The sequence below is a fragment of the Amblyomma americanum genome, chromosome 4 (genome assembly GCF_052857255.1).
Source record: "Amblyomma americanum isolate KBUSLIRL-KWMA chromosome 4, ASM5285725v1, whole genome shotgun sequence".
In the NCBI taxonomy this organism is placed as follows: Eukaryota; Metazoa; Arthropoda; class Arachnida; order Ixodida; family Ixodidae; genus Amblyomma; species Amblyomma americanum.
This window is the reverse complement of record NC_135500.1, coordinates 172,426,825-172,451,193: the sequence shown is the minus strand read 5'-3', so window position 1 is coordinate 172,451,193 and position 24,369 is coordinate 172,426,825. Positions and strand designations below refer to the sequence as shown.

Here is a 24,369-nt window from a genome sequence, read left to right as displayed (position 1 = left end):
CTCACGAAATCAGTTAGTATGGTTGGAAGCAAAATGCTTCCAAAGGCATAAAATTCTAGTTAAACGCTAGAAGTCGGTGAGAAGTAGAAGAGAAGAAAAACATTGGAAACGATTTCCTAATGTCTTTCGGAAGCCGCCATACTTCTTGTTGAATCCTCCCACTTGGCGTTAGGTGAGGGATTGTGCACGTAATACAAGCTCCACGGAGGAAAAATTGCGGCGCAATGGCTATTTATCCAGCGAAAAAACAAAGAAAACTTGACTGATGAAGTAACAAAAAACTATGCCATGAAAGGAAGGAAAAAACAGCCCACCTATGAAATTGGCTTCGCTCCATATCTTGTTTTTTTTTTTCGAGGAATGTCTTCCTTAATAGCTCTAGAGCTCAAGCACACAAGTGCTTGATACTTTTTATTTTAGTTGCTTTGGTCCCTAACATGAGAAAACGCACTCTTAAAACGCTTAGTCATTAGGGACGTCCAGCGACAGGAGCTGAATGTAGCATTTGCAGTGCATATTTTTCTAGAGTCAGATTATTATTGCTTGCAGAGACCGTTTCAACATAGGCTGCGTGGGATATCTGCAATCGCATTTAGCAACTTTTGTTTGGTTAATTCACAATTCAAAGGCAAAAATGATTTAGAGAAAGTGAGGAACTAATTCCATGAAGGAAACTAGATGAGCGACCCACCCGTGAAACGATTTATTATCAAACCCAAAAGCACTGGGCGCCTGTTTACACGCCAACGTATTCTTTTGTTTAAATGCTGACTTTATATGCTGGTTGCAAGATATACTAAGGATGATTTCTTGATTAACACTTGCAAAGGCGTAGTAATCGATGTAAATCACATCATTGCAAAAATGTGAGTGCTAAAGTTATGTGCGGATATTTTCTGCTGATGCACGATTTATTTTGTGCAATTTTTATAACTTCGGTATTTACGGAATTTCGCGACATAGGCCTCCCGGTATGTGTATGATATAGAAAAAGCCGAAATCTCAAAATCGGCAGAAGTAAAGTGGGTGTGTTGAATCTATTAGGAATAAGGTTTTCTAAAGAAACTGATATGGTTTGATTACTTGAGCGTGTATATCTTCTTACTGCAAAACACTGAAACACGTCCGCCTAGAATGTAGCGTCGATATTGACGATGCGAGCGGCGTCAGGATTTATGGTCCCAAATACCTCAAGAGAGCAACCAAATAGTACTCGCTCAGTACGTAACGTCGCCAAACAAAAAAACCTAGCCAACAAGAGCCAAGTGAACTCCCAGTCGCAGGGCCTTCTGCCTTCTAGTCCCCCCCCCCCCCCCCCCCCTCGATTTTCGGGCGAAGCTACATGTTGCGCAACACGCGTTCATTTCCGTGAACCATTATATATGTCTTAAACAACCAGTGCTTATTTCCACTTAGAATGGCGCTTTAGTAATATTTTATAACGCAGCTTCCTTCCTGCTTGGCACATCAAACGATATCCCGGAGCACAACGCCTACAGACAGACGTTATTTTGTAAGAGGCCGATTTTAAAGTAATATATTCTCTTCGGCCCCTATTGTCACAGCTGTTGTCAGGCGCATAAACTTTCAGTTGACGCAAAGGTCAACGAAGTAAAAATATGAAAACATTCATTAAAGTGTAGTCTTAGAGCACTTCGGTATTGTTTTGTGGTATCACGTCTCTGTGCAGATTTTTTCGGGCTGTGAAAGAACATGTAAACTTATCATGTAACGGAGCCGAGAAATGCTCACAAGCAATTCTGCATTGTTTTGCTCATGACCGATTGAAGTTCAATGCTTGTTCTATTTTCTAATAAAACATATTTCTTTCAAAATGCGCACCATATATTTTCATCGCTTGCTTGAAAGATGCCGAAACAGTTACAACTTACGACTGTTTCTAAATAGACGGGCAGCTATAACACTGTCGACATTCTATTCAAAAGGAGCAAACAATGCTTTTTCAATATTCGCGTACTAATTCAGACTCACTTGTAAGGAAGACGAGGCATTGTTCGTAAAACAAAAACAATATTCCACGAGAAATTAATGCACAGGCATACGACGAAAGTTCATTAAAAGCATCGAGCTTTAGTTAGTTTATTTTGCCTGTTAACCTGTTCAAGTAATTCCATTAGACTAAAGCTGTGCATTATAGGCACTTCATTCAAAAAGTCTTTATTTAATATGGGCATTCGGCTCAACGGTTTGTTTGGGCTTAGGGAGACATCAATCGGCAAGCACCAAATAAGTGAAGGAATAAAAAGCAGCAGTCTCTTGTACATTTTGGCTGAGAGCATTCTTCCGTTTTATAGTGGTCACAAGATTCCTGCACGTTAAGTGCAGCATAGTTACTGTCCCACTTTCGCTCATTACAAAGCGAAGTTAATATATACCACGCTTTTATGCCAATTTTTCACCAAGATATCTCGACCTGTTCATTTTACGCCCCCGAACATCAAACCTTGTGCCGTTTTTAGCTGATGGTAAAAAAAAAATTGGTTTTTGGGGAAATGAAATGGCGCAGTATTTGTCTCACATCTCGATGGTCACCCCAACCCCACCGTAAAAGAACAGAGGAAGGTGGGTGTGAAAGATGAAACAGAAAGAGGTGCCTAGTGGAGGGCTCCGGAATAATTTATACCAGCTGGGGATCTTTAACGTCGGTATTTATCACATAACGTAGGCGCTTTTTGGCGTTTCGCCTCCATCGGAACTCAACCGCCGCGTCAGGGTTTTAAGCCAGGAACTCCGCTTCAGTAGTCGTGCGTTCTAATGAGCCGGAGTCCCGGGTTCGAACCCAGCAGCCACGGCTGCGTTCCGATTATTTCTTGATGCATTAGAATTTCAGAACATACCGATAACATATAGTAGAATGACGTTTTGGTAAGCATTTATACGACTGCCCCAAAACAAGGGCGTGATGTCTTTACCCTGATAGATTAAAAAAAGAAAAAAACACTGCACCCAATCAAAGAGAACACATACCTAGTTTTCAATATCGCATGAAAATTGTTTTGCATTTCAATGGGATTCTTTGCAAAGAGCGTTCTCTTTGAAGTTCCATTACGCTTAAGTAACCCCTTTTCATGTCTACATTGGTTGCAAAGTTTTAAGTGCTGATACCTCGCTCGACTGACTAAAAGAATAATAACATTTACCTACATGCCAGCGCAAATAAAGTACTGAACATTTACTTCTTTGTGGAAGCAATGTTTCTGAGACAAATGAATTGAGTTTACTTGTTAGGTGGAAGCTCTTTTGTAATCAATGCAAGCTGAATAAATATTCTGCTGTTGTACACGGCATGTTCAAAAAATACTCCTTTATGCTGCAGCCTAAATGGGCAAGTCAAAACAGACTGGCTCTTACGACTGCCGTTTTCTACGCGCTTTATAAGAACCCGCTTTTCTAATAGAAAAAGCAACCTTGAACATGGCTTTAATGTATTCTCGCCATTCATCTGTTCATTCAGAAATTAGCGGACAGGGCACAGTCAAGAGTCGATATCAAGCACTTTTCCACATTTGGAAAAGTCTCGATGACACGAAGACAGGATGATATCAATCGAATACCAGATATTTATTACAATGACAAGTAGTTAGAGTAATAAGAACGTCATCATCATCATCGTCATCGTCGTCGTCATCATCATCATCATCATCATCAGCCTGGCTACGCCCACTGCAAGGCAAAGGCGCTCACTGTGTGCCCGCAAACTTCTGAATCTCATCCGCCCACGTAATTTTTTGCCGCCCCCTGGTACGCTTGCCGTTTCTGAGAATCCACTTTGTTACCCTTATGGACCAGCGGTTATCTTGCCTTCGCAATACAAGCGCTGCCCAAGCCTATTTCTTCTTTTTGATTTCGACTAGTATGTCATTAACCCGCGTTTTTTCCCTCACCCACTCTGCCCGCTTCCGGTCTCTTAACGCTAAATCTATCATTTTTCTTTTCATAGATCGTTGCGTTGTCCTTAACCTGAGCGGAACCCTTTTCGTTAGCCTCCACGTTTCTGCCCCGTAGGTGAGTACTGGCGAGAACAGATACTGCCAAATCATGCAGATTGAAAACTGAAACAAATACAATACAAAAAGCAGTACCTTACCTGTTATTGAGAGGCCAAGCAGAAGGAGTTGAAGAGGAGCCATTACTCCACGTTCTATTAGTGCTCCCATTTGCCTTGAACGTCGAGCTTCCGAGTATCCAGAAAGGAGCTCACTTTAGACTCTAGACACCAGAACAGCCACAAGAGTTTATGTGTGCGCACTGCAACGCGGTAAACACCTCACGCTGGCCCAACACATATAGCAGATTCCATGTTTTCATTCACGGCGCTAACGGTTCATTCACTTAATATGGAGATCACACACACTTGCACCGTGTAGTCCAATTGGCAGAATGTGCGACGCAAGTATATTCGAGTTTCAGTCGGTATTCACGTTTTATTCACGAGAATAAAGCTGGGTTAGGCTTACTTTAGTCTAGAACACACTCGCTGTACATTATGAAACTGTCATGGCAATCAGTGAAACACTGAAAAAAATCTGGACGTCAATTCTACGCACACCTTCTGAATCAAAACAGCACAACAGGACTCACTGTCATGAAGCCGATGCTAACACGTAACATTCGCAACCTTCGACCAGCTTGACATCTTGGGCTTTCGGGCCTTTAGAAAACACTCTGCTTCAAGGAGTAACGAGGTTGTTAATTCCAGAATAGCTGCCAGCTGCGAACAACGTGGCAATGCGGCACAGTGTTCATGTCACATCGATGCAACACGAAAGAAGCGATGGACACTCTCTAAACCTCTGCAATTAAGCCGGCGAAACAAGCAGCGCTCCGGCACTGTTAAACTCTGCGCGCACGAGGCGAATGGCTTGATTCAGGGCTTCCGCGGCAGCCCTTGCGCGTCGGTGCCCAAAGCGAGTGTGAGTGTTGGAGGCTCGGTCGGGGCCCCTCTCTCCCGTTCCGCTTGCCCCGCAGCCCGGGCCGTGGCGCGCGCTCCGCAGATTGAGCGGCTGCCGCCATCATCCCCCGGACACCAGACCTTACATCGACTCGCCCTCGCGGCGGAGTGCGATTGCAGCGACCCCGCTCTGAACCGCTTGCTCCGCTCGCGCGCGTGTTTCCCGTGGCGCCACTCAAATATGTGCGGCATTGTGCTCCACAAACAAGTAGAAAATGAGGGATTACAGTAGATCGGCAAGTTACTGAATGGGAGTTCTCTACAGTACACGTAAACACCGCTACATGTGTTGCATAGCCTTCGTCAAAGGTGTACTGCCCATAAGGGCTGCTTCTGAAGCGAACATTGTGTGTCGTTTTGCATCATTAGCGATCTCAATTTCTCGAACGTTTGAAGAACTCTGGCTCCCACTCCTCGGTGGATTGAGACTTCCGAGTATGCTGAAGAGCTCCGCATCAGAGTTGAAAACCAAAACTCTTGGTGTACACATTTGCGAGAAGAAATATACCGCCTCTGGCAAATGTAATCATGATGCCGTGATCAACGAACAGAGCGGCGGCGTTAGGGCTACGAGGATATCCTACATCACGTGCATCAGCGCTCCGGCTACCCTCCTCTTGTTGATGTGCCCCGGTAGCAAGAGAAGCAACGAGGACAGCCTGGCTACGTCTGGCAAAGGAGGTGCATGTTAAAAAGTTCTAGAATAGTTTCATGTTACCCACATAATAATTTAAGCAAAGACGCGTAAGAAATTGTTAATCTGTCCACGTGCTCAAAATTTGCTATGAATGAAAACTCAGTTGTATTGCGTAAATTTGTGCACTTTTATAAATTCAGAAGTGCTCAGGAAGTTTTTTTTTGTGCATGATGGTCGAAAATCTTTTGAGCGATACGCTATCTACGCCTCTTCCCTCTGAAGTCAGCGGCGATATGAATGGTGACGGCAATGAGAATCGAGGTCATAGTTTCATAAACAGGTCTCACTGGTGCCCGTTGTTCGATGGGAACTGGAGCAATGTTTTCCTCACTTGTGTGTGCTGTCACTGACAGCCGTTTCGTGTGCGGATTTCCTTTTCAGACCAGCATCTATAGCTCATTCTTTTGATTGTTGCGAGGACAAGGTCATACTCGCAAGGTCATACCCACTGCACTTCTGCGAAAGCAATTATACTTTTAAAATATTGTTAATTAAGTCTGGAATAGAAAGAATAAGGGTTTTAATACAGACATAGGGTTCATCTCAGCGTTATGTTGTATCTACTTTTTGTCGCAATCTGCTTGTTGGGCTTAAATTCCAGCTAGAATCTGCTCTCTTTAGCGACTCGTTTTGAAAACACAGCATTTGTGGTGTACAATTCTTTGTGTTGTTTTGTGTATTAGAGATACGGCTTCAAGGCACGTCTAAAATAGCATGGTCGAAAGTTAGCTTTCGTAAGCCTCAATAACAGATATTGAGCGTATCGAGTGATGTGTTCTTATTTTTCCAGTTATAAAACCGGCGTTTCCAAATTGCGCGTAATTCACACACCATCACCTGTGCACAAACTGGAGATGGAGATGGAGCGAAATGGAGATCTAGCATATAGGAATATGAATTTTTGACCAAAAACTTGTATGAAATGCTTGTCTCATTAGAATAACGCATATTTCTCACATCAACTTTTTGTAATCCGTTACAGTGAAAAAAATTTGTTCACAGCTTAACTTTTTAACAAAATTACTCATTGCCAAGCTGCAATTTTTATAATCTCTGATAAAAAAAGATATGTGGGAGGTGATGCTATTTCGTGGTTGGAAGCTGAATCCGCTACAAGAAAGCGAGACATATAAAGGAGAGAGCACACACATGACTGCGTAATTTAATACATGGCATGATATCAAGAAAGGAGGGTGTGATGGACATCAGGGTCCCCAGTATGCTCACCCGCACTTCGTCATTTGATTCGGCGCAAGGAAACTGAACTCATACGTGTAACCTCAATTTCGCTTCATAAAAAAAAGCAACGGAAACCCGTTGCCTTCGTCCTATGCAGGCCCTGAATTAATTACCGCATTTTCGGTAATCTACGCGAGAGTAATACCAACTCCCTATTTTCATTTGAAACATTAAGGGGTGCTGGTTGCCCTTATGACATGGCTTCTCTTTCTCGCTCAAAAACGGTAGAATAATAAACGCAGCTTTGCTATGATCGATACTAAATAAAAGCTGAGTCCAAAATTTTTCTTAGCATTTTCCAACGACAACAGTGCTTTACAAGAATTTCTATGAATTTGAGTCCCCAGCTAATAAGTACTGTGCCCCAGTCTCGATGCTTCTTCGAAGCTAGGTACCCTCTGCAGTATCTTTTAAAACTTCACAATCTAATCGATTCTGAGGTATAGAAAGAAAATAAAAGAGTTTCGTCCACTAACCCTTTAGGCATAATCCTGTAAACCAAGTGTTCTTCCTTTTCAGCGCAGTAACATAAGCGCAGTATTTCGAAAAAATAAATGTAATTCCGGGCTGTAGAAGCTCTCGAGAAAGAGACGAGTGAACCGTAACCGCGTAGCCATGTGCAGCAGGAAGGTTTCATTTTCAAAGGATTTCTTTTACGCAAGAACCCCCACTACTCTAAAAAAATTATCTCGTCATGCCAGTCGTGAGGATATAAGAAAAAGGCCCCAGTCACAGGCCGGTAAGTGTAGGCTCCCAGAAAAGCTTAGGCTATAGCGCAAAACACTGTAGGTAAGATAGGGTACCCGAATCTCTTCCTGCCTCAGCAGCACTATGTCTGGTCTGAATCCAATTGGAAGAAGCGGGCTCCTTAGCAGAACGTAGAGCAATGTATGTTCTTTCCGCAGGTTTGCGTGCAGGTTACTAGTCAGGAAATTACGCTAGCGGAACGAAACAAAACTGTGAAAAGCAGTCCGGCATAGTTTATTCCATAACCCGCTTAGGCGCCCAGTGGCTGACAGGGCCAAGCGCGTCGCGTGCCGCCTCGGCTGCCTCTCAATATTGGAAGAGAATGGGGCGAGATTGAGGAAGTGGGCTGCCAAGCGCCCGCCTCGTAGGGGGGCATGAGACGCTTTCGCCTGTTGACTTCCTCACGGCACCCCCTGCGCACTCGTTCGTTTAAGCGGTCCTCTGGTGGCGGTGTGGCCATTTCGATCTGTTATGCGTATCGACTGCTCTGCAGTGACGATCGGGCTGTGATAGGGCTTCTCGTTTGCTTCGGCAAGAAAAACAAGAGCAAGACAGGACGTCCCTCTTGGACCGCAAAAAGAAACGTGCGTTACAGCATTATCGATAGCTTAGAAAAACACAACATTGTTAAGCAAACAACTACATGTGCAGCTGTGGCCTCAGACCGCGCGGTCGTCCCTTGAGCTACAAAAGCTTCAGGCATAGCCGTGGTAAAATGAAAAACATGGCCGCCCAGTATAGAAGCCTTTAATCGTCAGCGCGGAGTACTGCGTTTGTTTCTAGCACGAGGAATTGTGACCGAACCGCAACTCCATTGCAGCTGGAGTAAAGACATGCAGTCCCAATTTCCAGCATGACAAGTTCTGCCAATGTGAGTCACAGCTTAAATTATGGAATTCACAGTTTTACATAAAAGTCTTATACTCAGAAAATGATCGTCATTATTAGTTGCATAAACGATAAACCCGCCAATCACCGCCAGAGGTTTTCGTTTTCAGTCTACAGTGATAGATAAATGTCACAAAAAGAATATAGAAATCTATACCATCCTTTCATTCCACTAAATGTCTATGGGAGGTTTATTGTCTTTATTACTTGTGCTATGGTGCATACTGCAAATATGCTAAGAGCGGTAAGGTTACAGCCTTAGATAGACCGCTACGAGTAACTTTATTAAAAGTTCTTTTCAGGTGAGTTGGTGCATATCGATCCTGTAAAGTTTTAGCGCGAACACAAATCACTAAAAAAAAAAATGACGCGCGCACGCACGCACGCACGCACGCACGCACGCACGCACGCACGCACGCACACGAACGCACACGAACACAGACCCGAACACAGAACGCATACACAGACGTTATGTGTGTGCGTCGTTGTTCCTGTCCTTGGGGCCTTCGCTGAAACGTTTTACAAGATCTCTTCGAGAAATGTGCCATCGGATGAAAATGTGCAGACGATCATACTGCGGTAAAATGTCATATATTCTCATTAACACGGCTTCGTTGACAATTTCTTTGTATGCTTCTTCCTATCAGGCGTGGTACTCTCGCCAAAGAGGAACAAACGTTCTTTTTGCTTTTGTGTCGATGTAGATCGTACAAAGTACCACGATAACACAGCACCTTGTTTGTACAGTAAACTTCAAGAACACGCGATTTCTAAGCTTTGTATAACAGAAAAGGGTAACAACACAGGCACATAAAATGCAAGCTCTGTTGTTCTAAATGTCCTCTACTCCTTAGTTTAGCGCAATAAAGAGAAACATCTTGTAAGCGATAAGGATGAGCTTCGAGCTTTATTGCCTGCACCTTGCGAGCGTTTTCTGAGTCATTAAGGCCGGAAATGCTCCAGAAACATAAGGAAATATTCAGTGGTGCCGCAAATTTCTTTTCAGAACTATCGCGAGCTCACACAAGTTTTGACTAGCGCAGACGAACGAAGCAAAAAAGGATAACCTTTGGGCGCTGCCTAATTAATCCCCATGGAGGATTGTTTTCGAAAGAAGCAGTCTCTTTATACTGCGCAATCAATTTGCCATGGACTGAATGTCGGATGAGTCAGTCGCTGGATTAATCAGGTGGTGAGGCGCATACTCGCTCTGAACTCTCTTATTTATTTCTTGACTCACAGAGGCAGCTTCAATTGACAAATGGTTGGGGCATCTTGACTTTTATCTCTGCAAGCTGCTGCTTCAAGAAAAGATGTTATGGGCACATTTTATTTCAACTTAATTTTCGTGGTATATGTAACCGGGGATGTAGCTACTAAATACAGAAGGTCTCATAGCAGATCCATGTCTCTCAACCTTGACACAATATTTTTTTTCTGCAGGCATGCAAAGTGATGGAACTCGACTGTCTGTATTTTTTTCGCCCTTTAAAACCCCCATTTCCGCCTCATCACATTTTGTGAAGCCTCTCTTTGCATAGGTTTCCTTTTAAGCCACCAGGGGATCGGCTATATATAGGTGTTTTCGTTGTCTGGCATCTGCTGTTATAATATCAATGAGAGAGCATCATCTATCTCAGTTGCGTCCGCAAAACTTGCCTGCAAAATGTGTCTACATTTTGGCGCCACTCCATTTGAATGAATGTGTAAAAGTTCAATGATGAGTAATAAATGAATGGTGTTATATGCGATGATGAAGAATGATGTCGTCACACTGTTAAGTAGTGAAATCAATTTAATTAGTGTATTTAAGAAATAATTATTTAATTGGTAAAGTTGAAAATAACGAAATAAAAAACGATGATGTCATCACTAATTAGCAAGACATATTAAGTAAATGAATTTGTGGGTCCCGTGATGATATAACTGAAAAAATGAGTCACGTACGTGTCAAGGGGATGACGCCATACAAAAGACATGTGACAAAATGACTTGCAAAAAATGAGACACGTGTCAAGGTAATGACGTCACGCCGAAGCCACATGATATGACGCAAAATTTAGTGTGTTGGCGTCGCACCAAAGTCACGTTACAGGATGACGCAAAATTTAGAGAGTAATGACGTCACACGCAAATTGAGTCACTATCGATGCCACGTGCTGAAGGGAGGGGAAGAATGATTGAAAGAGACGCGCTGAGCAAAACCGCTTCCGCCGAAGCGACGACGGTCGTTTGGGCGTTGGATTCGAGTACCTGGGTTCGAAATCGACCGCGGCGGCCGCGTTTCGATAGAGACGAAACGCAAAACGCGCCCGTGTGCTGTGCGATGTCAGTGCGCGTTAAATGTCCCCAAGTGGTCGTAATTATTCCGGAGACCTCCATTGTGGCACCTATTTCTTCTTTTATTTTTTCACACCTCCTTTATCACTTCTTTTACGGCGCGATTCGGGTGTCTGCCGAGATATGTGAGACAGTTACTGCGGCTTTTACTTTCCTCACAAACCAATTTTCGTTTTTCGTTTGAGCGACAGATAATACAGGTGCAGGCGAAATCTCTACATTGTCATCACTGATTGACCTCCATGTGATGGCAGTATTTCTGAATACATTCTCCAAAATTTTGAGCATGTTTTAGTCAAGTTGGAGGCTTGCTTGAGGGCAGGAGTTCGGACCAATGACATATGCCCGTTCAGTTGATATGCTCTAAGGCGCGGTTGAGGTGTCCACCGAGATGCCGAGATCCGAGAGCTACTGTGTTTTTCCTTCCCTCAAAAACATTTCATTTCCTCAAAACACACGTTTTCGCATTCCTCTGCGTAGGCAGACTTAAGTGCCCTCAAAATTTTTACGCGCGTTTGTTTCATCGGTCGGCCCGGCGGCACGCGAAGCTTTCTATTCGAGGGAGATCGAAGAAGACTGGAAAGAAAGAAAAGGTAGACGCGTTGAAGGTTGATACGTGAAACACTCAGTGAGAGAAAGGCGAGATTGGTGAAAAGGTGATAGGGAAGGCTCCACGAACCGGAATATAAGTTGGGGTGGCTACGTGCTCGCTGCGCACAACAGTCTCCAGGAGGCGTGGACAGCGAAGAGAAGCTGACAGCCCTGATGCGAGCCGATTGTATAGAATTTGATTCGCCGAAGTGAGGGTCGGACTTGCATGTTGTAACGCGCAAAAGTAAAATAATGTTATCGACGACAAGCGTGTCACCTTTGCGAGTCGAATGTCCGGACCCCGTAGTGTATCTGTTACGGGTCCAATAGACTTATGTTTGGAAATGTGGCGGAGAGTTTGAAGGATGCTTCACTCCCGCCACCGGTTGGCCCGGTATTGCACTACCTCCGGGATCGGCCTTGTCTTCTGCGCGTCTGTACTATCCTGTCTTTCTATCCCATCTTTCAACTCTCCTACTATCTGCACGTGGTAGCGATTGTGGCTCGGCTTGAGCCAATGAGCAGGCCTGTGCACTTTCCTTTTCTTTCTTCCTGGCAACAACAGACAGACAGACCACCTTTGCGACTGGACACTTTTCGCACGTCCTCGATTCTTTAGTCCGCGATAGTACATTGTTAGCTACACAGGATGCCTTGAATCGCCAGTCGTCTCTAACTAGCTCTTCAAAGATTGCAACTTATAACGCACTCTATATCGCCCCTAATGCAGATCTGTTTGACGTGGACATTTTTAAGCAATGCACAAATATGTACAAGAGGCAGACATATACATAGAGTCCACCTTTTGTTCTTCGAAGTTTGGAGGAGTATTTTTGACCAGTAATGGCACTATTTCTAAATTTCTTTTTCCTAGTCACCTCTTGTTTTCTCAAATTCACTCTTGTTTCCTACACACGCATTAGACTTTCATGAATTTAGAATTACTGTCACATACAGCGTTCACAAAAATAGACTTGTGAGCAGCGTTATGAAACGGGCTACCAAAGATTTATCACGCCCTAAACAGCCAATAGAAGGCAGCCGTTGCGGAAAAAGAACTTAGAAACCGAGCTCTATCAGACATTTCATTTGAACTAGCACGGAGGCGTCTTCACTGGTCTTATAGCTCTCGTTCACATGGTCGGTGTTATCTTGGTAGGCGCGGGCAGCGAAAGAAATGCTGTAGTTCACTGAAAGCCACTGGCTAGCGTTTGCCACGTTATGAGATGAATACACTCATATCGAAGCAGAAGGCCTGCCATGAACCCATCATATGCCTAAAGATAACCTGTCACGACATTTAAGGGCGCTATTCATACTACAAATGTTTATAACCTGCTGTCTGCTGCCTCGCAAACTAATACGTAGTGTTTTCTGGAGTCGCATTTTGTATCCTTGTCGAGAAATTTGACGCACACTAACTCTAATCTAATATAAGTATTCCGTATTCATATTACTGCTTTGGCATAAGTGTGCTTGCAAGGAAAAAAATATTTGTAGTCACACGCCTACAACGAAATTACCAAGGCCCTCTACGTGGCCCGCCGAACCTTCCCTCCGCCGAACGACAAGCTGGACAGGGCGCACGCGGTGGCCCTCAGACAACTGCAGACGCTCACGTACCCCAGCCCTGCAAAATACCACAGACTCTACCCCGGAGCATACCCGACAAATATATGCAAGGTTTGCCACACTGCTATAGCAACTTTACTCCACATGCTCTGGGACTGTAGCAAAAACCCTGACGGTGCTAACTCCGGAACCCTCCCGCCGCGGTGGGCCGCTGCCTTGCGCAGCCCCAGCCTCGGTGACCAACTCTGGGCCGTCCAGCAGGCCCGCGAGGCGACGGCGAGGCAACACCTCGACGTCCCCACGTGGGAGACCTAAGGCTCCGTCGGCGAAAGCTCTGTAGGACTTTTTAATAAAGTTGTTACCAACCAACCAACTTACTTGGAAGTCAACTTCCTCGTTCTGGTCATAACTTACCCTGATATTGATTCCCCAATATGACGAACACATAAAGAAAGCGTTGAAGGAGAATCGACGAACACAAGAAAAAAAAATAGTGGAAGGAGTAGATCTCAGAAACAAAAAAAAATTCCTAGAGCCAAGCAGAAATATTCTTTGCTAAATGCTTGAACGGAAAGCTTGGCGCAAAAATAACAGAAAGAGAACGCTGGGAGCAAGTCTGCATACTTTGCAACCCAAGTGCTTTTATTTGCTTCCTTTTTTCTCTCCCATGGGCCTTTTGCCGTTTAGGCACGAGTTAGAAAAAAGCGGTAATTCGTGCAAAAAATGTTTCGGAAGCGGAAATTGAGTTTTTTTTTTACCAGCGGTGTTTCTAGGGACATGTATGGAAGTGCGTCCGGTGAGCTGTCTGAGCTTCCGCTTCTAGAACTTCGACGCAAAGAAGCGCCTATGAATGCTATCACGTTTCCGCGCCGAGGAAACTACATTGGCCGTTATGAGCTCGCAAGCGTGGCTGTCAGCGTCTTCCTTTTTTTTGGTCTTTTTTTCTTCCCTGTCACAGCCTCGTTTGGGAATCTTTTGTTTCCGCTCTATCTTCTGCGCCAGACGGTAAAAAAACAAGCAAGCATGTATGCCACTAATGGCCAGAACGAAAAAAAAACAACTTAAAAGCTGGAGCTGGAGCTCATAACACATCCTTTTGCGCTTTTGTACTTCCAAAAAGAAAAAAAAAATTAATCGCCTCCCGAAAGCAGAGAGTACTCGCAGGAAGTGATAAACTTGCTGAAGAAAAGCACTTTGTGGGCGGGCAGTTTTTTTTCCGTAATAGCGCCTCTCACCAGGTGTTAATCTAGAGGCTTCTAAAAGCAGCAGCGATGAAACTATTACCGCGTGGATGAACAGCATTTAAATTTAACAAAACAGAAGTAATAAATGACACTTTCTCACTTTCGGTTTCTGTTACATCTGGCGGCTCCCCGGGGTTTGTTATCAGTCCTATTTGCTCTTGTGTTTAATAATGACATCTCAGTTGGAATAACATTTAAAATGCGATTGTACGTAGATAATTGTGTTTATATATTATTGCAATTTGTAACAAATGAGTCGGGTTCCACACAGCTACAGGACGATTTCTGAGGTATTGAAGATTGGTGTCGGGAAAATAATTTTAGAACAGCAACTATTACACTCACTCAATTAACCTTCGACCTAGTTCTTCTTGGATATTCAAATTTCAAGAAGTGAGGCAGATTATGCATATCTGGCAATAATATTTTTCTGAAGATCAAATGTCGACTCGCCACAAACATTGCATGGCTACTTTATTAGGGCGGAATTTAGTCTGTAGACATAAAACAGGTGGCATATTTTGCGCTTGCGCACCCCATAGTGATATTTGCGTATGCTTAGCCTGTGCCTAATCAATTCCATCGTGTGCAAGCTGACGCAATTTAGCATAAACAATCCGTTCTGCACGATTTGTTACGGGAAGTTCGACAAATTACTCAGCATTGCAGATAGGAAAAGAGAATTTCGCGGGTACCCTTTAAATCAACGGCGGAAAAATGTAAGAAATAAATTGTTCTTTAGAATGTACAGCTATGAACAGGAAGTAGTACCTGAAATTATTTATAGCAACCGCAGTGTTTCGCGAAATGTTCCCAATTCTCAGTTTCGTCTATATCCTACTGCCGCACAGACATGTTTACAAATTTATTTTTCCGCCTGCCATTTACCTGCCGTGGCGGCTCAGTGGTTAGGGCGCTCGCCTACTGATCCGAATTTCCCGGGTTCGAACCCGACCGCGGCGGCTGCGTTTTTATGGAGGCAAAACGCTAAGGTGCCCGTGTGCTTTGCGATGTCAGTGCACGTTAAAGATCCCCAGGTGGTAGAAATTAGTCCGGAGGCCTCCAGTACGGCACCTCTTTCTTCCTTTCTTTCACTCCCTCCTATAGCCCTTCCCTTACGGCGCAGTTCATGTGTCCGCCGAGATGTGATGCAGATACTACGCCTTTTTGTTTCCCTAAAAAACCAATCAACCAACCGCTTACCATTAGCAACTGAAACGTGGACACACTGGCGGCAAACCGTGCGCGGCACGCCGCTTGCCGCGCAACCTGCAGCGGCGGCGGGTTGTTCTGCCACGCAGATGATGGGTTGAGGAGTCATTTTCGGCGGCTTGCCATGTGCCGCCGAGCGGGGAAACCAATGAGGGGCGCCCGGCTTAGTCACGTGGGGAGCGTCTGTGTCGCCGCCTCTTGGCTCCCAGCAAAGCTTTTTTTCCGAGCCGCGACAATGGATCCTCGCGCGCGCCTCCACAAGCAGGGACCTAGACCCGTTAGGCATGAAAAGAGCTTTGCGCGGCGGCACTCTCCAGCGCACCCGTCGGCGCTGGTGTGGCCTAGGGTGCCTCAATGCCTGCCCCGCCGTTCAGGGTGGAGACAACTTCAACGGCGCCGGCATATTGAATCACACGGGATCAGCTGCGCTAGAGTTCGTTACGACACCATTCATGCTTTCGGCGCGCTTCAGAGTGCTTTGACTTGAACAGTCTTTTTCATTAGTATTGAACTGCGCATCTTTAAATCCATAATAGCCATTTTAACATCTAAGGGCCGAAGATGTAATTGCACGAATTAATTCCAGATCCCTGAGTGGTCGAGGTTGAACTATTCGTGTGCCGTCTGTTGGTTTGAAAAACATGCTATCATTTTAAAGATCCGTTGCCCATCAGGTGCTTCCGCTCCGAGCGAGTGGAAGTAGTTGTTTTCTTTTCTTTTCTACATGCTTTTTGGTTTTTCGAGTCCTCCGCTTTGATAACAACCGCTCGTCATCAGCCGCTCGCGCGCTGTGGTTGGTTTCGCTTTCGTCGTGCGGTCTGTTTCCGTTTGTTGTGCTCGCAAAGACTGTTGTCTGTCTGCTTTTCAATCTTTAAAAGTGTAATTGCGAGTTGCTCGCCTCTTTATTGCTGACATGGGTGCAATTACATTTGTTTACAGGCGGGCGCTGGTATATAAAAATGATTCCACCGTATACCAACGCTGCCACTCCGCCTGCGTTTTCTTTCTCGAAGGCCACGAAAACTGATTGCCCCTCGTTGGCGATAGGGCAAGGTAATACTGTGAGTTTTTCGCTGGTTAAATTTTTCTGACGGGCGCACAAACACCTAGCTAGTGCTCTCGCGTGCGCTCATATGCAGACTTCGCTTGCGCCGTGAACATGAGCACCGGTTGCTCTGCTGCGATTCCTCAGTTTGTGAAACCAACTTCTGCATATATTTTTTCACTGTATGTATTTTATTCAAGCCCATTTGTACTCATTTAAACCGCGCATATAAACCTACAAAAAACGTGAATTTGAAGTCATTAAATAACTGCAGTAACCTTTCCTTAAAATTTTAATTCGACACGAAAGTACAGTAGCGCCTCGTTAATACGACCCCTGTTAATATGGAAGACTCAAATTATGTACAGTTTTTCTGGAGCCGAACTTTTTAAATTTATTTACGCCTCGTTAATATGAAAACTCGCTTTCCAGACAATGTACAGGGGTAAATTCACAGTGCCCATCAGGGCCCATGTATCTTTGTTTCGGTAATATGGACAAAGATGATGATGATAATAATCAATCAATCAATCAATCAATCAATCAATCAATCAATCAATCTTTATTTTTCGGTGCCCAGGAACAACCCAAAGGTCTTGGTGCTGGTACACCATTCACACGCACAAAATGTAAATTTGTCTTCCACAAAGGAAGAGACTCACGGGAGTTAATGCAGCAGTCAAGGCGATAGAAAAAAAGACATATAAACTAGGCGTGACAGCAAGCATGAAGCAAAAAAGTGAAAACAAGAAAACAGCGAGAACAGCGGTAAATTAAAACAGCTAGAACAGGCAACAGACATATAAACAACTAATGAAACAATAAACAAAGAGAATGAACACAAGAACGACCGATAACAGCCAAGTACAGCATATAGCAAAATACAAACAAGAATAAAGCCAATACTAATATGAACGAATAAGAAACCTCTGAAACACAAGCTAGAAATACAATCATACACAATAAGAAATGTAATTAGTGAACGCGTTACAGACAATCAGGCGTGAGTACACAGAATTAAAGAAATAACATTAATGAAAACAAGTAGACGTGATGAACAATTAAGGAGAAAAAAAAACAATATAATACCAGTGCAAATGCACAAGTGTAGTAAAGTCAAAATGCACGAAAGGGGAAGTTATGTATGAGAAAAAGAGTGCTCAAAGTGGAACGTCACGGACATCTAATATAAAGGAAGGGAGAGAATTTTCGAATATATCTAGGTGAGGACAAAGAGAATTAAACAACTTTTGCATTCTGTCCAGAGGGGAGAGGGAGTGCAGGAGCGCAGAAACTTGGAATGGTCTGAATTCCCTTATGCTCTTTCGCGGTACACGCAAAAGGATACGCGCTAGGAGCTGAGGGCATAGAATGTGACCATGAAGAAGTTTATACAAGAAAATTATATCTGCCCTCACGCGACGGCAGCTAAGAGAAGGAAGCTGCAGTGAGTTACTCCGCCTGGGACGAGAGCTGGAAGTTTTGCAAGAAAACCGATGTTGAAATATGCGTAAAAACTTTAGCTGAACTCTGTCGATTTTTTCACAGTTCGACTGGCAAGTGCCGTTCCAAACAACAGACGCATATTCCAAAAGCGGCAAGCATATGGAGAGGTAGAGCTTTAAGAAAGGAAGTGGGGCTCGAAACTCTCTCGAAAGCCTGCAGATGAAGCCAAGTGTACGCATAGCCCGCAGAGCAATGCGTTTTGTATGAGAGGAGAAGCTGAGGCTGCGGTCGAAAAGTACGCCGAGGTCATTAATTTCATCAACCCTCGGCAGCAGCCTACCATTCACAGAATAAGAGTAGAGAAGACTGTGCGTTTTACGCGTAAATGAGACAACCTTGGTTTTAGATGAATTAAGAGTGAGCCCATTCTTCAAGCACCAATCAGAGAAGGCGGATATGTCCGATTGCAATGACAAGCAATCATGAAGAGTATGTATTGCCTTGAACATTTTTATATCGTCCGCATAAAGGAGAAACGAGGAGTTTTTGACAACGGAGGAAACGTCATTGATAAAAACAGAGAACAGAAGCGGGCCTAATACCGAGCCCTGAGGAACTCCGCTGGTTGGAGTGTAAACAAATGAGGTCTGTCCATTTACACTGACAAAGCAGGTCCGATCAAGAAGATAGTTGCGTAGGAGGGCTACAATTGAAACGTCGATCTCAAACAGCAGAAGCTTTTGAAGAAGTAATGAGTGAGCAACAACGTCGAAAGCTTTGCTCAAATCACAGTACACAGCGTCTACCTGACTCCTCTGAAGGACTTCAGCTGATGTATACGTCATAAAAGTCACAAGGTTAGTTGTAGTAGAACGACCTTTTATGAAACCATGCTGATTATGTATGATTAAATGTTTGAGGTGGAAGGAAAGTACTTTGTGCAAAGCTAGTTCAAAAAGCTTAGAGGTTGCACAAAGAAGAGAAATGGGGCGGTAGTTCGAAACATCAGATTTGTTTCCTGATTTGAACACAGGGAAAACACGCGTCGTTTTCCACACGCGGGGGAAGGCAGAATTTTTCAAACAGTTATTAAATATCGTGGTTAAAACAGGGACGAAGGTACTACTGAAGGCTTTTATTATGGCGGCTGGAATGCCATCAGGTCCAGGGGACAAAGATGGTTTCAAACACTTAAGACTCTCACTCACTAACTTCTCGTCAAGAAGAACGGAATTAGGTGCGCCAGCTGGAAGGCATACAGAATCGCAACGTGGAGATTTGTACACGGAGGAAAAGTGTTGAGCAAAGCCGTCAGCGACATTCCGAATTTCATTTCCATGAGAGTCAACTAAGTGAATATGACTATCAGATTTATTCGAACGCTTGCGAACGTATCGCCAGAATTCAATAGGACGATTAGAGGCACTATTCTCTAAATATTCAAGATAGGACTCATGATCCCGCTTGTACAGGCGTTTGCAAAGGGAACGCAAGCGGCGAAATTCTTCTGCCCATGTATCCAGCCCAGGGCATTTCGCTTTATGGTGGGCCCGCTCCTTAAGTTTCAGCGCTGCTCTAAGTTCCTTGGAAAACCAGAACGGAAACTTGCTGCGAGCAGGAGTATGCAGAGGTATGTACTGGCGCATACCATTGAGAACTATTTCAGTGAAGCGGCTGACTTGTTCGTCAACATCGCTGATTTCGCTTAAAACAGACCAGTCGACAGAAGAGAAGAAACCGAAGAGACCAACATAGTCGCCAAGTGCATAAGCGAAACGGGGGGAATTCCCCTCACGATTTGAATTAGCAGAAGGTGGGACAGAAACCGAAGCCGTTATTAGAATTGGAGGATGAAATTTGTCACAGCGAGTAAGTGAGATGTCAGATGTCGAGACTCGAACATTTTCAAAATTAGATAAACAAATGTCAAGAACATTACCACAACAGTTTTCAATTAAATTGTGTTGCTGCAAGGTGTTAAAAGCTGTGAAATCTAGAAGCCGGTTGCACTTACTAACTACATAATGATTGTTGTGAGAATATGTAAAGGTATTCCAGTTAATACCTGGAGTATTAAAATCCCCTAAAATGAGTAGTTTGTGCTTGCTATGAGAAGTGATAACATATTCGATAGAATGTAGTACATCGTCGTAGGAAGGAGGAGGCAGATTAGGGGAAATGTAGAAAGCTGCCAATAAAAGTTTTTGATGTCGAGTTAAAGTAAGCTCTAACCAGACAGATTCCTGGATGGTTTCCAGGTCGGAACGCCGAACGCACTGCACGGAACTGTCAATAGCAATGAGCACTCCCCCTCCCTTTTGTTTAGAAGCTGATTCAGGGCGGTCACTTCGAAAAACAGAATAGTTACTAGGAAAGAAGTCACCTGAGCTAACTTCGCTAGACAGCCAAGTCTCAGTAATTACCACAGCCGAATAACAAGAGGCTAATACATTAGAAAAAAATACAGGTCCCTTAGTCCGAAGACCTCGGGCATTTTGGTAATATATATCCAAGTTAGGGTTGACTGCGATCTACCGTCAGCTCGGAAGGATGCAACATACCATCCAGGAGCTTTCCACGAAAAGCCTTGAAGATGCAGCCCGTAGGCCACATAGAAGGGTCGACAAGCTGATCGTAAAATTCCGCGCCGACTGTGAGGTAGAAGGACGAGTAAGAGTCATATTTCGTTTTCAGCTGCCGGCAGGAAAGGGGGGTGACGTTCACGGACTTCAGATGATTCGTCAGATCAGCCGACGTCGTCTCAGGGCACAGCTTGGAGACGAAAATAGCCTTCGGGCGCTTCTGAGGTCTGGCGACGTTCAGACTGGATGAGCTCGACGAGCCAGTGATGGCTGGGCTTCGGTGCTTCTTCTGCGCCTCAGGCGAATTAACTATAAGTGGGGGAACAGATACAGATGTCGGGCAGGTGGCCAAATCAGCTGGTGCCATACCACAGTGAAGGGCAGCAGAGTAGCTCTTCGATGGCTGGAACATACGGGAAGGACTGCTCGCGGACAGGGGCTCGACGAAAGGCGGATCACGCTGCGATGAAGCAGGGCGCCTCACAAGCTCCTCGCGTAGGCTGCGAACGTCAGCCCGCAGAGAGGCAACGACTTCGGCCTGGAGAGCGAGCGCCCGCGAGTTGTCACCACGAAGGCGCTCATTCTCCTCCCGCAGCTGGGCGACCTCGTCGCTCAGAAACGAGATTCCCTCAAGTGCGTCGAGGAGGAGAGCCCGAAGCGAGGCAAGCGCACCGTCAGGTTCGCCCGTCGGGGAGGAAGCGAGGGAACCGGTCGGGTCGGTGATGGGGCGATGGGGCTGGTGGGCCGTGGAAGAAAGGAATGCAGCCGCTGACTCGCCACCGTCGCTAGGCTTAGCACCGCCACAAGACGACAAACACAGATTGCACATGAATGGTCGCGAGCCGGACTTCAAAAGCTGCAGCTCGTCGTCACTCCAAGTGACACACTTCGCGTGTACACGTTTGTTGCAGTCGGCACAACGAAAAAACTGCTGCTTACCAAAAAACGGACGGGAGCACAGCACACATGCGTCCTTACTGGGCGCCATGTTGGGCGCATAATAATAATAATAATAATAATAATAATAATAATAATAATAATAATAATAATAATAATAATAATAATAATAATAATAATAATAATAATAATAATAATAATAATAATAATAATAAAATAATAATAATAATAATAATAATAATAATAATAATAATAATAATAATAGGTTTTTGGGAAAGTAAATGGCGCAGTGTCTGTCTCATATATCGTTGGACACCTGAACCGCGACAAAATCTCTATTTCCTGACGAAGTGCTTAGATTTCTGCAGTTGGAGCATAGGACATCATAAGAATGCAATGAAAAAGTGTGAATGGCTGAGTGATGACCCTTTTCTTTCGTGGTTTCATACTTTGCAGTTGCCGAATTGACGCACCTCACTATTTTTCATATTGCACGAACGACTGCGATGAAATATCTCTACAGCTTATGCCACGAAGAACGCTGCATTCAGCGGTCGTCGGCTGACTGTGTGCTGATATACGTATAGTATCGGTTCATGAGATGTAAGCAGACGTAGTAGTAGTTGGGTCATTTAGCCACGAGACTCATTCAAGCATATCATACCCCACTAGGCGCGTAAAACTGCACATTATTTCAAGCACAATGGCGACCAGGATAATTGGTCTGCAGCTCCGAAAATTATGTCGAAGTTCAACTTCGCTGGACACCAATCTGCACAGCTGCAGGCCTTAATCACATTTTTTTTTCTTCATGATTCATGATCACGGCCGACTCGCTTTATGGAAAGCTTTGCTTGGGAACCAAATTGTCCATATTAATGATGCACGACTGTGATCGACTTTGAAAAGGCACGCTTTGTGAGAAAGAATCAACCAGAAACGATTTAGTTTTAAAAAACTGCAATTTTTAACGAAGCCTATGCGTGCAAATCCTATTTTGCTGCAAAATTGGGTGGTGATGGCTTACGCTTTTAGAAAAAGAACTGCTACCTAAAACTGAGCTTCATTACTGCTCCGAGACCCGAGAGAAGCGAAAACAACGCAGGCCTTAAAGCGTTGACCAGGAGCACATTGACACACAACAGCCCGTCATGAACTCATGATGGCTCGGTGGACTTGACATGTTCGTCAGTCATGCGGTAGAACACTCTCGAACACGTAGAACCACCGGCGAGTAATCCGCAGCCACTGTGCCTGGAACAACGCAAGCACAGCTGCTAGCCCCGAGCAACTGCGCCCGCCCGCTGTGATTAAAAATGGCGTCGCAGCGAGAAAAGACGGCGTGGGTGCGGTCAAAGGATGGCACCACCCTCAACGGTGGCGCTGGCATCGAGGCACCCTAGTGTGGCCGTCTCTCTCGTGCCGCGAATTGTGCCTCCATCGGCTTGCCGCGCGTTTTTCCGCCAGTGTGTTCGTACCTTTACCTCACGATGAGGTTTTTCCGCAACACTGCTGGATTGTTTTACTGACTTTTTAGCCCTCTGTTAAAATCCCGTAGCGCTGCTGAAGGTATTGTAGCAAGGAAGAAGCAAAAAGAATTAAAGAAAACATAAATAGATGGAATACTTTGCAGAACACATTTAAGCTGAGCAATACTGTGTATCAGCATTAAAGTACATCAAGTGCTGATTTTGAATTCCTGGCGGGACTGAGACGCAGAGACATCGTAAAACGGAAAATGGAAAACTTCCATGCTATTTTCAATGTGCCCAACTGAATGAACAGACTCGTTTAATTATCTCCAAAGCGACCTCTTCGTGTCTCCGGCAAAAGCACAGGAGCCGTCATCGTAGCCGCACGGCTATTGTACACGTCTTAGCATTGGAATACAGCGTACCGCGCTCATCACGCAACGAGCGCACGCTGAACCTTTAGTGACGAGCTGAACATCTGTTGAGTAGGAGAACAAGGTGAGAACCACTGGGAGAATAAGGTGACAAAAAAGATGCTTACTGACTTATTGTACAAAATATAATATTTCATTGAGCCAAACTGCATAAAAAATTATTTGGTTAAAGACTTCTAATTTCAGCACCCTTTGTAATTGCAGCAAGCATTATCCATCGGTTAGGATTAGAAGCCTACATACCGTGAGGATGAAAAAAAGCACAATCAAGAAACGCTCTACCAACAAGTTTTACAGAGAAACAAAGGCGGGCTAATAGTTTTTTCACGGGTAACAAAGGAGGTCCTGCTTGAAAAAGGCACATGGGTGAAGGCGATAATTATCGCAACTGACATTTGTTGAAAAACCTTTCCATAGGAGAAAAATGCACGCACGTCAAGAAAGAAATATAATGCATGCGACTGTGTGTGAGTAGCATCTAAAGAGAAATAACTGGTGCATACAAATCGACGTCAGTTTAACACAATGCAAGAGCCCTTATGAAGCGCTGCTTCAAAAAGCTTAAAAAACAATGCACTCTTCTGAAAACTTCAGAACTTAACGCTTTTATTTTGCTCACGGGGCATGCAAGGAGAGGTGAGTGCCTGGCCGTGGCGTCGCTTGCTTCTTTTCGATAGGGAGAGAATTTCTCAGTGGAACTTGCGACGTAATACACGTGAAGACAGGCTTGCAACACACAACAGGAAAAATAACGAGCACACTGTACAGTCAGGGTAAAAGTTTCTGGGATGCGGATTCGCAGAGTATATTCATTTCTGCATTGTTTCGCTAGCCAGTCAGATGGAATTCCTCTAAGAGAGAAAGCACACATGTCGTCTCACGCTTCTCGTATTTCATTGACCTGTTCTGCCTGACCACGCCGCAGCAAATTTTTTTCCGCGAATGCACACATTGGAAACTTTTCTCCATCACTCTGCATGCCAGAAATGGT

At 44.5% G+C, this 24,369-nt stretch overlaps 1 protein-coding gene across 2 annotated transcripts in view; it reads right to left on the bottom strand.

Moving 5' to 3' along the window:
* Positions 1–5,031, bottom strand: part of LOC144128653 (cell adhesion molecule Dscam1-like) — a 120,627-nt gene extending 115,596 nt beyond the window's left edge. Inside the window, exon 1 of one of the 2 annotated variants that reach the window (XM_077662221.1) lies at positions 4,109–5,031. In XM_077662221.1, coding sequence (XP_077518347.1) covers positions 4,109–4,178 — 70 coding nt within the window. In that variant the 5' untranslated portion in view covers positions 4,179–5,031. The remainder of the gene's footprint in view (positions 1–4,108) is intronic. The other variant, XM_077662220.1, reaches the window with a different exon arrangement.
* Positions 5,032–24,369: the final 19,338 nt, after the last annotated feature.